At 38.2% G+C, this 14585-nt stretch overlaps 1 protein-coding gene across 1 annotated transcript in view; it reads right to left on the reverse strand.

Moving 5' to 3' along the window:
- The window catches only part of LOC120865404 (ryanodine receptor 2-like), an 803227-nt gene that overhangs the window by 134148 nt on the left and 654494 nt on the right, over nucleotides 1-14585 (reverse strand). Inside the window, exons 68-71 of the mRNA XM_040242681.1 lie at nucleotides 12461-12781; nucleotides 10598-10838; nucleotides 9447-9534; nucleotides 7081-7173 (exon numbers count right to left, since the gene is read on the reverse strand). Of these exons, the coding sequence (XP_040098615.1) occupies nucleotides 7081-7173; nucleotides 9447-9534; nucleotides 10598-10838; nucleotides 12461-12781 (743 nt within the window). The remainder of the gene's footprint in view (nucleotides 1-7080; nucleotides 7174-9446; nucleotides 9535-10597; nucleotides 10839-12460; nucleotides 12782-14585) is intronic.

Raw genomic sequence — 14585 nt, forward strand, 5'->3', positions numbered from 1 at the left:
CATATATTGATATATATATCAAATCTATAAAATGTGAGCCATAGTAATAAGAATCACATTCACTTTCCAAAGAGATGTCCTTATAGCTTCAGTCATGTCCAACTCTTTGTGACCCTACAGACTATAATCCGCCAGGCTCCTCTGTCCATGGGGATTCTCCAGGCAAAAATACCAGGGATCTTTCTGGTCCAGGGATCAAACCTGTGTCTCTTACGTCTTTTGCATTGGCGGGCAGATTCTTTACAACTAATGCCACTTGGGAAGCCCATTTATTGCACAGATCCCACTTTCATCTGTACCAATTTGTAAGAGATTATTCTCATTAAGTTTCATTTTAAAAGTACAATAAGTTATTTGTACTCTTAAATTCATTAATCTATAAAAATAATGAATTAGTGGTTTTGAATGAGCTCTTTGCTAAAAGGAAACATAGCCACAGTGATTAAAATAATCAACCCATATGAGGAACCACCATCCTAAAAAGTAAACAAATTATGCAAACATATTTAAACCCAACACTGGTAATTCGGTCTTAGAAAAACAATATTACTAAATATTAATACATTAAAACCTACATTGTATTGGTGTTGAAATTTTCTTTGATTTTAACTTCTAAAGCTCTTTCAGCTTTATGGTCACATAAGTAAATGGAACTTAAACTTGGTTTGATATTTATAAATATTTAGGTGACCTTATAATAAAAATAATTTAAATCAACACTAAAGGCAACTCTACATTGTTCAATTTTGAGAAATATTAGAAAAATTAATTCCACCTATGCTCAAAATATTATGTAATCTTGTTTTCTATACCACAGAAAATCTGTAAACTGAAAAGAATAGTTAATATATCTTTGGACATTTATGGCTGATAATAGTCCACATCTTTGGACATTTATGGCTGATAATAGTCCACTATTGGTATGAAGAAATTAAATATATGCAAAACCAAATATATGGACATCTGTATGTGTCGGTTTTGCTTGTTCAATGCCTGTTTCCTCCCCAGACTTTGGAGCTCCATTAGGGAACTGGTCAAACCTATTTTGTTCCTTTCTGTATATAGAACTAAGCACTGTGCCTGACTCATAGGAGCTGTTCAATAATTTGAACAGAACTGCTATAGTTACTGAATGTGCGTATTTTATTTTCAATCCATTACCTAACATTTGAATCAGACATGAATACACAATAACATGGTCAACATGTAGGTACTGATGGAAGAAAATTTCAGATATTGAGATCTGGGGAAGTCATTCTCAGGTCACACATTATTTAACTGAAATTTTACGCTAACCAGAACAGCTTGTTTGGTGACCCACCAAACACTCATTGCACATCTGCTTTAACCACTAAAGAAAATAATACATTTAAAAATTTTAAATAGAGTAACAATCATTCAAGCATCCAAAATGCTCAGTGGCCACTGTGAATGTGGCTGGAGACACGATCCTGCATTACTGAGAACCTGAATTTTCTGAACTCTACCAGACTCAAGGACACCACCAGCCACCCTCAAAACAAGATCTGCTAGCAGCTTCCGGCTATAACCTTATAGTCTCAAGACCTCCTCTAGTAACTATGCAACTATTTCAGATTCCAATCAATCCTTACTTAACAAGCACACCTACTTCTGGCCAGTTCCAATCATAATTCTTGACAAACAACTTCAGTAATTTTCTGGTGTTTGCCTTTATTAGTCGCATGCATTTTGCAGTATGGCAGAACACACCTCTGACAAGTGCTTCTTGAATCTGTGTCTCCCAGGTTACAGTTCTGTTTGGCTCTGATAAAACTCTTGTTTATTCCTATTATTAGACTGTTGATTATTTCTGTTGACAGCATAGTTAAGGAGGAAAGTAGGGCAAACAAACTCTATCTTAAATAAATCTGTTTGTGTATGGGTATTTCTATCTTTCTCTCCACACACCACAAATATAGCTCCAACAAATTCACCTAAAGTGATCTAAAATTTAATAGAGGACCAAGGAAAAGGGAAGAATTTTCTAGTATTCCCCCAATGAAAAGGCCTGAAACTCTCCCAAAGCAGACACAAACAAAATCATAGATGATTTAAACATTTTTAGATATATGAAGTATAGAAGTGACACTCCACCACAAAAAGACAAAAGATACAAGTTTTGGTGACAAAGTGGAAGAAAGGGAACCCTTGTGCACTATTAGTGGGAATGCAAATTGGTTCAGCCACTGTGGAACTGCATGGAGGTTCCTCAAAAAATAAGAAAACTAGAACTACCCAAGTATTATGGCCAATTAGCTATACACTGGCCTCCCTCTAGGCTACAGATATTTTGCTTTAGGTCAAACTGAGCTTCCCTATCCCAGATTACCTTACTCCACATTGGTCTGCTGGCCAACTTACAGTCTTCTTCAATTTTAGAAATGGTACTCCATATACATAGTGATTATCCCTGCTTGCGGGACTATCTGAAGAACTGATATGTGACAATTTGTCTCTTGGTTGGTGTTTGTATTGGTCTCAATCTCTGTTCAGAAGGAGTTCCTGACAATCTACTTCACATATGATAATATACATGTTTCAATGCTATTCTCTCAAATCATCCCACCCTCACCTTCTCCCACAGAGTCCAAAAGTCTGTTCTTTATCTCTGTATCTCTTTTGCTGTCTCGCATATAAGGTCACCATTACCATCTTTCTAAATTCCATATATATGCATTAATATACTGTATTGGTGTTTTTCTTTCTGACTTACTTCACTCTGTATAATAGGCTCCAGTTTCATCCACCTCATTAGAACTGATTCAAATGAATTCATTTTAATAGCTGAGTAATATTCCATTGTGTATATGTACCACAGCTTTCTTATCCATTCATCTGCCGATGGACATCTAGGTTGCTTCCATGTCCTGGCTATTGTAAACAGTGCTGCGATAAACATTGGGGTACACATGTCTCTTTCAATTCTGGTTTCCTTGGTGTGTATGCCCAGCAGTGGGATTGCTGGGTCATAAGGCAGTTCTATTTCCAGTTTTTTAAGGAATCTCCACTCTGTTCTCCATAGTGGCTATACTAGTTTTGCATTCCCATCAACAGTGTTAGAGTGTTCTTTTTTTCCCCACACCCTCTCTAGCATTTGTTGTTTGTAGACTTTTTGATAGCAGCCATTCTGACCAGCGTGAGATGGTACCTCATTGTGGTTCTGATTTGCATTTCTCTGATAATGAGTGTTGTTGAGCATCTTTTCATGTGTTTGTTTGTTAGCTATCTGTATGTCTTCTTTGCAGAAATGTCTGTTTAGTTCTTTGGCCCATTTTTTGATTGGGTCGCTTATTTTTCTGGAATTGAGCTGCAGGAGTTGCTTGTATATTTTTGAGATTCTTTGTCAGTTGCTTCATTTGCTATTATTTCTCCCATTCTGAAGGCTGTCTTTTCACCTTGCTTGCAGTTTCCTTCATTGTGCAAAAGCTTTTAAGTTTAATTAGGTCCCATTTGTTTATTTTTGCTTTTATTTCCATTACTCTGGGAGGTGGGTCATAGAGGATTCTGCTATGATTTACGTCAGAGTGTTTTGCCTATGTTTTCCTCTAGGAGTTTTATAGTTTCTGGTCTTACATTTAGATTTTTAATCCAATTTGAGTTTATTTTCATGTATGGTGTTAGAAAGTGTTCTAGTTTCATTCTTTTACAAGTGGTTGACCAGTTTTCCCAGCACCACTTGTTAAAGAGATTGACTTCTTCATTGTATATTCTTGCCTCCTTTGTCAAAGATAAGGTGTCCATAGATAAGGTGTCCATAGGTGCATGGATTTATCTCTGGGCTTTCTATTTTGTTCCATTGATCTATATTTCTTTCTTTGTGGCAGTAGCATACTGTCTTCATGACTGTTGCTTTGTAGTAGAGCCTGAAGCCAAGCAGGTTGATTCCTCCAGTTCCATTCTTCTTTCTCAAGATTGCTTTGGCTATTCGAGGTTTTTTGTATTTCCATACAAATTGTGAAATTCTTTGTTCTAGTTCTCTGAAAAATACCATCAGTAGCTGGATAGGGATTGCATTGGATATATAGATTGCTTTGGGTAGTATAACCATTTTCATTATATTGATTCTTCTGACCCATGAACATGGTACATTTCTCCATCTATTTGTGTCATCTTTGATTTCTTTCATCAGTGTTTTATAGTTTTCTATATATAGGTCTTCTGTTTCTTTAGTAGATTTATTCCTAAGTGAAGAAAAGTTATGACCAACCTAGATAGTATATTCAAAAGCAGAGACATTACTTTGCCGACTAAGGTCCATCTAGTCAAGGCTATGGTTTTTCCTGTGGTCATGTATGGATGTGAGAGTTGGACTGTGAAGAAAGCTGAGCACCGAAGAATTGATGCTTTTGAACTGTGGTGTTGGAGAAGACTCTTGAGAGTCCCTTGGACTGCAAGGAGATCCAACCAGTCCATTCTGAAGGAGATCAGCCCTGGGATTTCTTTGGAGGGAATGATGCTAAAGCTGAAACTCCAGTACTTTGGCCACCTCATGTGAAGTGTTGACTCATTGGAAAAGACTCTGATGCTGGGAGGGATTGGGGGCAGGAGGAGAAGGGGACGACCCAAGATGAGATGGCTGGATGGCATCACGGACTTGATGGACGTGAGTCTGAGTGAATTCTGGGAGTTGGTGATGGACAGGGAGGCCTGGCATGCTGCGATTCATGGGGTCACAAAGAGTTGGACATGACTGAGTGACTGAACTGAACTGAACTGATAGAGACTGCCCTGGTGGCTGAGACAGTAAAGCGTCTGCCTACAATGCAGGAGATCCGGCTTCAATCCCTGGGGAGGGAAGATCTCCTGGAGGAGGAAATGGCAACCCACTCCAGTATTCTTGCCTGGAAAATCCCATAGATAGTGTAACCTGGTAGGCTACAGTCCATGGGGTTGCAAAGAGTCAGACATGACTGAGCAACTTCACTTTATTCCTAAGTATTTTATTATTTTCGTTGCAATGGTGAATGGAATTGTTTCCTTAATTTCTCCTTCTGTTTTCTCATTGTTAGTGTATAGGAATGCAAGGGATTTCTGTGTGTTAATTTTATATCCTGCAACTTTATTATATTCACTGATTAGCTCTAGTAATTTTCTGGTGGGGTGTTTAGGGTTTTCTATGTAGAGGATCATGTCATCTGCAAACAGGGAGAGTTTTACTTCATCTTTTCCAATCTGGATTCCTTTTATTTCTTTTTCTTCTCTGATTGCTGTGGCTAAAACTTCCAAAACTATTTTGAATAGTAGTGGTGAGAGTGGGCATCATTGTCTTGTTCCTGACTTTAGGGGAAATGCTTTCAATTTTTCACCATTGAGGATAATGTTTGCTGTGGGTTTATCATATATGGCTTTTATTATGTTGAGGTATGTTCCTTCTATGCCTACTTTCTGCAGGGTTTTTTATCATAAATGGATGTTGAGTTTTGTCAAAGGATTTCTCTGTATCTACTGAGATAATCATATGGTTTTTATGTTTCAATTTGTTAATGTGATGTATCACATTGATTGATCTGCAAATACTGAAGAATCCCTGACCTCTTATGGCCTCTCTCTATGCCTCTATTAACACTGGTCTAAACTGACAACATAATGACAAAGCAAAGTGATTCACTAACAGTTTTCAGTTCAAAATACCCCTGTGAAATGTATACTCTTAGTACACCATCTTCCAAAGGAGCAACTCCTCACTCCTCAGGCTTATTGTCTTCCCAGAGAAAATAAAATTTATCATTGTTTTTGAGAGTTTCAATAACACAGACACACAAAATAATAGGCCATAGCAGTCAAACAACTAGGGATACAAAGCTTCAGCTAGCATTAGTTTTAAGTTCATGTCTAGTAGTGTCAAATACATGGCATTTACAACTCTAAATAAGACTAGAGTATTGGGTGATGCTGTTTTATTTTCCCAGTGATCATCAACGGAACAAATCAGATGGACTCTTGGAGTTCAGTGGGGTACCATCTCCCTTCTCCCAAGGCATCTCTCTTCAGTAATTTGTTGAGTTGGTAGAGATTGATATCCTTGGCTAGAGTGCCATACTATTTTGCATATTTGACCATTCACTAGCATACTTTGTGTGCTATCCCATGTAATATATTCATCTTCTTATTTAGTGCTAATACAAACAATAAAAGCATATATTTTTCAGTCTTTTGAAAGGTCCTCTGCAGAGCTGGACATGACTGAGCAACTATGAGCACATGCCAGTCCCCAACTTGAGTGACAGAAAAAGCAAAAATTTCCATTTCATGTGTAAGAATTTGGAATTTATCCATGAGGTTCTTTCTTAAACAGTGCAGCTAATTATTTTGAGGTGTATATATGTACATATATTTACTCTTGGTGAATATATATCATTGACTAATTACATGTACATCATACTGATTGGCAATTTTATGAATGCATATGTCTATTAAGCATGCCTTTTTATTCTGATGCTTTGACATCTTGGGGCTTCCTGATCTTTGATTGCTCATCCCAGAGCTAGTCAATTCCTAGAGATACAAAATTCCTTGCCTGTAAGCACATCCTTCACAGACAAACTAGTCAATCCAGAGTCCTTGTCCTCTAATCACCTCCTTTACCTGAACCTCAGTCTACCTGCCCTCATCACCAAGGACCAGGAACAGCCCTTAGGACAACTAGGAACAGTCCCTATACCCCAGAGCCCACTGAAATTATTCAAACCATCCAAATCTAAACCTTCTTACCCTACGTCGCCTGCTCCTTCCCACAGAAACCATAATAAAGGTTCCTGTTCACATTCTCCCCTTCTTCCCTCTGCCTCATGACTTACCCTTCTGCCTCCAGGGAACTGTGAATAAAATCTTCTTCCTCCGTGACAGTCATTTCCATGTCTATATATCTTACCACACCTGATTACAAGTCCTAGGTATCCTTAAATCTGTGTGGGTGTGTGTTTAGTCAGTAAACAATATTATCAAATCTATCAAATCCCATGTATAAACCTTCAAAAGATCTAAAAAATATCAACCTATTCAATGAATGAACATTATATTCAAACATTTTCTAGAACATAAAATGGATTATAGTCATACCTTGGACATCTTTGACTTGGTGTCCATAATAAGGAAAGACATATTGTTGATTTCATTCTGCACCACGAAGTTCTGCTCCTCCCTTTTGAAATTCTGAGAAGATCCAAAGGAAGTTTCAATTAAAACCACAGAAATAAGAAGTTCAAGTAATTAGAGATTACACAGGACCTCAAAGTTTCTACCGAGATAAGTAGTAATTTAATATATAAGACATAAAGAAAGGAAACAAATAGTTGTTGAATATCCAGTGAGGGTGCCTGGCTGGGAACAACAATTCTGGGAACTAAGATAGAAATATGAATGCTTTAAAGATGGTAAAACTAAAATTTAGGAAATGTAAGTAACCAAGTCACATACCTACCAGGGGATAAAATGAATACTAGAACTCCAATTACCTGATGAAAAGCATATGTGCTGCTTTTGGAATAAACACAGATTTACTAAGGGCATGCACAACTATAACACAACTTTCTGTCAGATATTTTAACTGCTTGTTTATGTACCCTAACATTATTTTATTCAATTTAAATTTAGGGACATAAAAACACTAGCAAAGTCAAGTGATTAAGCACTGGGAGTAGTTAAAGCAAATACAGATTAAAAACAGAAACCACAGAGTTTTAAAAGAGAGGCTAACAATACAACTGTATGTCCTTCTTTTTTAAAGAAGCATAATCTGAACAAAACAACTTCATAGTAAGCATCTGCATATGTTAATAATTGATAAGTAATTAAAGATTTCTATTGAGGACAGAGAATAGACTAAGCCTCAGTTTTCATACAGCTCATATTAATATTCTAATTTTACTATTAATCTTATGGATACTTATATACTTCCACCTTTAAAAATTCGGGTTAGAATATATATGGGGAAACAAACAATGAGACTTTATTTTAGGGGGCTCCAAAATCACTGCAGGTTGACTGCAGCCATGAAATTAAAAGACACTTGTACCTTGGGGGAAAAAAAAAAAAAAACAAACAAAACTTTGACCAACCCAGACAGCATATTAAAAAGCAGAGACATTACTTTGCAAACAAAGGTCCATCTAGTCCAAGCTATGGTTTTTCCAGTAATCATGTACGGATGTGAGAGTTGGACCATAAAAACAAGCTGAGTGCTGAAGAATTGATGCTTTTGAATTGTGGTGTTGGAGAAGACTCTTGAGAGTCCCTTGGACTACAAGGAGATCCAACCAGTCCATCCTAAAGGAAATCAGTCCTGAACATTAATTGGAAGGACTGATGCCAAAGCTGAAACTCCAATACTTTGGCTACCTGATGCAAAGAACTGACTCACTGGAAAAGACCCTGATGCTGGGAAAGACTGAAGGCAGGAGAAGGGGATGACAGAGGATGAGATGGCTGGATGGCATCACTGACTGTATGGACATGAGTTTGAGTAAGCTCTGGGAGTTGGTAATGGACAGGGAAACCTGGTGTGCTGCAGTCTATGGGGTCACAGTCAGACACGACTGAGCGACTGAACTGAACAGATTTGTGTTTTAAATACATTCATGAAATTCAAAAGCACATATTCAGATTTTTTCCTATTCTTAAAAATATCACTGAGCATTCATCTAAAAACCTACTGATTATGATAAATCAGTATGATAACTCAGGGCAATTAAAAATCTCTGTGACTGAGGATAAGTTACAAAAGTCAACAGAAGGCGTCAGTTCAGTTCAGTTCAGTCGCTCAGTCGTCTCCGACTCTTTGTGACCCCATGAATCGCAGCATACCAGGCCTCCCTGTCCATCACCAACTTCCGGAGTTCACTCAGACTCACGTCCATCGAGTCCGTGATGTCATCCAGCCATCTCATCCTCTGTCGTCCCCTTCTCCTCCTGCCCCCAATCCCTCCCAGCATCAGAGTCTTTTCCAATGAGTCAACACTTCACATGAGGTGGCCAAAGTACTGGAGTTTCAGCTTTAGCATCATTCCTTCCAAAGAAATCCCAGGGCTGATCTCCTTCAGAATGGACTGGTTGGATCTCCTTGCAGTCCAAGGGACTCTCAAGAGTCTTCTCCAACACCACAGTTCAAAAGCATCAATTCTTCGGTGCTCAGCTTTCTTCACAGTCCAACTCTCACATCCATACATGACCACTGGAAAAACCATAGCCTTGACTAGATGGACCTTTGTTTGCAAAGTAATGTCTCTGCTTTTCAATATGCTAAGGCTTATACTGCCTCAAACTCCCCAGGGAAACCTTGTCTCGCTCCTCACCAGTTTAATGATACTTATGAGACAAGCTTGAGAAACTGTAATAGGTATTAACTAAGGGGATTGGAAAATTGATTAAATTTTGTAAGTCCTTAACATATACGAAACAGTAAGCATTGTCAATATTTTTCTACTTACATGGGATTTTGACCAGTAGATAAACACCTCAGCAACCATACGGAAAAGATCTTCTGCTTCTTGGTTAGGCTCTTTCAACCACTTTGCCCTGGATCATATAATAAAGTGGTGCCTCAGTTACTTCTTAAAGTTAATTTAAAAAAAAAAAATCACCTCTCAAAGTCAGAAACCAAGTAAACTGAGGGCAATCGTGCTTGCTCACAGAGCTCATAAATTGTTCAGTGTACAGTTGTAACCTTTAAAATAATTTAAACATTGTAACTGACAAACTACTAGCTTTCACATATGAGAGGTGGACTGCTCCAGAACGGGATCTCAAACTGTAATTTTTGCTTGGCAAAATTCATTTATCTACAAATATCTGGTAATGTCATCCTCATGGAAAATCTCATTGCTAAGTAGTGAATGAAGCAATTCCACTGGGACATATGAACCCAGTAAAGTTATGACTGAATTAGAGACATCAAATCACTTTTGAAGATTCTACCTCAGGGGTCCCCAATCCATGGCCTGTTACCAGTCCATGGCCTGTTAGGAACCAGGCTGCAAATAAGGAGGTGAGCTGCAGGCAAGCGAGCAAAGATTCATCTGTATTTACAGCTGTTCTGCATCACTCTCTATTGCCTGAGCTCTGCCTCCTGTCACAGCATGAGTGGCATTAGACTCTACTGTAAACTGCACATACGAGAGATCTGTGTTGTGTTCTCCTTTTATGTTGTTGTTTAGTCACTCGGTTGTGTCTGACTCTTTTGCGACCCCATGGACTGTAGCCCACCAGGATCCTCTGTCCATGGGATTTCCTAAGCAAGAATACTAGTGTGAATCGCCATTTTCTTTTCTAGGGGATCATCCCAACTCATGGATCAAATCCATGTCTCCTGCATTAGCAGGCAGATTCTTCACCAAGGGAAGTACTCCTTATTTGCAGAAAAACAAACTCAAGGCTCCCAGTGATTGTGCATCATGGTGAGTTTCATAATTATTTCATTATATATTGCAAAGCAATAATAATATAAATAAAGTGCACAATAAATGTAATGTGCTTGAATCATCCCAAAACCGTCACCCTCAACCCAACTCCAGTCCATGGAAAAATTATTTCCTATGAAACCAGTCCCTGGTGCCAAAAAGGTTGGGGACCACTGGTCTACCTGTTATAGTCCACAAATCTAATCAGGAGTGGATAGAAGGCATAGAGATCTCTGGCCAGTGTGGTGAACTCATCTAGGATGAGAAGTTCGGCTTCAGACATATCTCCCCTGGCCTCAGATTTCAGATGGTCCTCTTCTGATACCACCATCGCTGCCTTTTTCTTGAGCTTCTCCATTAATGGCAAGAAATGAGTTTTCAAAAGCTGAGGTTTCACTTTATTTATAATAGGCTGGGAAAACACTGTTTGAAGAAAGACATTAATATGCTGTTCTGCATAAACGTTCATTAAATGAGGATTAGATGGTCATTACAATTGTAGCATGATTAAGCCTCCCTCTCCTCCGGCACATGGCTTCCTTCAGAATCCAGCCCATGCCTCAGCCCCTTTTCTAGTCCCAAACCTAATTATATAGCTGCTGCTCAAAAATGATTACTGAGTTGAATTTGATGTGCTTCCTTGTTTTCAAAAAAGAAATTGGTAGCTAACTGAGAATTTAAAAAGAAAAAAAAGACATTCATTCACTTTGGAAATCAATTACTTTCCCACAAAGAAGAAAAGTCCCCCAATGGAAAAAGTCCCCTGGGCCCCTCTTTTTTTTTTTTTTAAACAAAGAAGAGATACAAACTGAATAATCCTATGAGACCACATGCCTACTACTACATAGCCACTATGCCATTGCACTTTAACTGTCTTCATCTTTGTTTCAAAGAAGAGTTAGATTACACGTAATATTGCCTTTTTATTTAATAATAGTTGAAGCTGTTAACAACAGTTATAAGCTTGATTAGGCCATTTTTAAAATCTAATTTTTATCTTATATTGGAGTATAGTTGATTTACAATGTTGTATTAGTTTCAGCTGTACAGCAAAGTGATTCAGCTATACATATACATATATCCATTCTTTATCAGACTCCTTTCCTATATAGGTTATCACAGAATACTGTAGAGTTCCCTCTGCTATATAGTAGGTACTTATTGACTGTCTATTTTATATATAGTAGTATGTACACGTTAATCCCAAACTCCTGATTTATTCCTACCTCCCCCTACCCCGAACTCCAGAAACCTTTCCCATTTGGTAAACATAAGTTTGTTTTTTAAGTCTTTTTTAAAATGAATTTTTTTTTCCTGTAAGTGTAATATAGATGCATTGGGGGGGATGTATAAAAGAGAAATGTTAAAAATGAACCAAAATCACCCTATCCAAATTAATAAGACATTGGTATATTTGGGGGGGAATTCTGTCAATAAACAACTTCATATGTATACTTCTGAATTCAAGTTTTTAAAACTCTTCTTTTAATCCTCCATGATATTCTGAATATTCTCTAAGTCATAAAATATTGAAATCTTAACATTTAAAGAAAGCATAATATTCTGGAATACTGATATACACAACCTATTTAACCATTCTCTAGTTCCTGGTCACTCAGATTGCTTCCAATTACTCAATATAAATAGTGCAATTCTCCCTGACTCCTGCAAAGATAGATTACTAACAGTGGATGAGTTCAAAATCCAGTGCATTCAAAATTTTTGCCTCGGTCTACAGAATCATTAATTTTGATTGCTGTGTTATAATTAATCTTAGCAAGATTAATCTTCACGAGATTGGTCAAATTAAGAAAGTGTTTACTCACTTAAATATACTAACTACATGGAAAGTTACACAATGTCTGATTAAATCTAGTGGTTTTTTTTTTTTAAGAACAGCAAACAGCATGAAAGAAATAATCAAGAATATTTTTTGAGTACAGAAGCAAATATTAATCAAGACTGAGAGAGGAAGATTCTAGTCTTCTGCACTTCGAACCTTTCTGAAAACAAAACGTAAATGGCACATTGCTTCTCAGTCTTACCTGCTAACCTCTTCATCCAGGCTCCCTCATCAATACCCAAGTTATTATATATGATTTTCAGGATATTGCCCAGCAGTGTGTTCATGTGCTCTGAGTTCAGAGCTGTACAGCACATCTCAGCCCTTCCCGGATTATTCTCAGGTCCATGCTCCCACCAACGAGACATGTAGCTACAAAGCATAGGCAGGATAACTTCCATCACGTGTGGCATCTGTGTGTAGCGAATACCGGACTCGGCCAAGTCCACAATTTCTTCCATGAGCTTCTCCAAAGACGGTATATTTGGACAAACGTCTTCCACGTTAGTAGGCAAATTAAGAGCTAGAGAAACATACAAATGACACGTGTTCAATCAAAGAAGTGACCTGCCAGCCACGTGGCCACTGTTAATAACAGACATGAGCAACCATTTCATGCTGGCTTCAAAACTCTGCCAGACCTGGCATGTCTTCAGCTGGATCCCACTCCCTCTTCTCATGGTAGCTATTTCAAACTTTCTTTGCCCCCAAGTCCCGACTCCACCACCTGAAGATCAGCAAATGACCATCCTTTGTACTTCAGAGCAAACATGAGTATCAGATGTCTCTCCCTCCAACTGTCTGTCTCATGTGGCCAGGATTTATGCATCTGGTTTCACATTCACCTTTATTCCCCTTTTCAGAGGAAGGAGTTCTGAGGTTCACTGTTCCACCTGTGACCTAATGTCAAGCCTACACTCCAGCAGATGCCTTGCTCAGGATTGCATTTTCAGCTCCTTCTCCACTGTCTCCTCCCTAGCAGCCTATACATGTGCTCAAGTCTCTCCCAGACTGTTCACTTTTCAGGTGCACTCCTAGCCACAGATGTGAATGCTCTGCTTTCTACCACTAAACAATTTTATTTTTTTAATTCTTATCTAAAGTAAAACTTCACATCACTGACCAAAATTCCCTTTTCCTAAAATCCCCCTTTCCTTAACTTCAATGCATTCAGTCTTTCTGGACTCTTCTAAATTTTGCCAGTCTCTTTTTACTAAATCTTTTCACCTTGTTGAACTTTTATATGTGGGTTTTCTTTAGAGATTTGTGTTGAACTCACTTCTCTTAGCTTGTATGTTTGCCTAGGCAATTCTGGCCATTCCTATGAGATTCTGTTCAGGCAAATTAACTCTAAATCCTGTATTTCCTAAAGCTTTGTGCGAGTGTGTGCTTTGTAAGGAATGTGTCAAAAAGCCAACTGCAAATGGGTCTAAATTTAAACTTGACCTTTCCTCTCCAATCTACCTCTTCAGCCTGTACTAGTAGTACCTCAGTGGGGACAACGTTGTCTGGTGAGTCACCCAGGCTAGAAACCTGGGAGAAATTCTAGGCTGGGAGGCTCCTTCATCTCCTATAGGAGACACTTCTATCTTGAGGATTTCTCATAACCTCTGCACTACAAACTTCATCCAAGGGGCCTTATCCAATCAGATCTCTTCTGAATCACCATAATCATTTTCTAATTGGTGACACGCACTACTCCATCTCTCTTATTTCTATCATGATGGACTTCTACAATACAAATCTACTCATGCCACTCCACTTTTCAAAGCCAGTGAAAGGGTCCTATTGCACTGGTACAGTCCCCATTCCTTACCTGACCTGGAAAGCCTACCTCATCTCTTCTTGGTTTTCCAGTACTTACCTCATCTTTTCTCTTTCTTCCCTGAAAGCTATCGCCACCTCAAACTACTTAAAGTTTCCCCTAAGTACCACCGTTGCAGTTTCCCTAATTTCAAGGCTCATATTGTACCGACTTTGCTAAGTCCTCCCAGGTGCTCTTAGCTCAAACTGCTTTTTCACATCCCCAGCGTTCTTTATTGTGAATTCTATGACATATATTCATCAGTTTCTCTCCCCGGATGCACCTAGAACCTCCCAGAGGAAAAGAACCAAGTCATATTCATCTTTGTATTCTGTCTCCTCCACCTACCAACAATCATACGCTGAATGGCTTGAGTAAAAAGTGAATGAAGGAGAATCATTAAATGCAGTTCCTTTGCTTTGTTATGAAAATGATGTATTATAAAAAATAAGCAGGTAAATTATTGGCTCTGTGTATTTGCTTATCTGTAATGAAATAGCAATGTGCTTCATTGCAAAAATAT

Source organism: Oryx dammah, unplaced genomic scaffold (genome assembly GCF_014754425.2).
Source record: "Oryx dammah isolate SB20612 unplaced genomic scaffold, SCBI_Odam_1.1 HiC_scaffold_6, whole genome shotgun sequence".
Lineage (NCBI taxonomy): Eukaryota > Metazoa > Chordata > Mammalia > Artiodactyla > Bovidae > Oryx > Oryx dammah.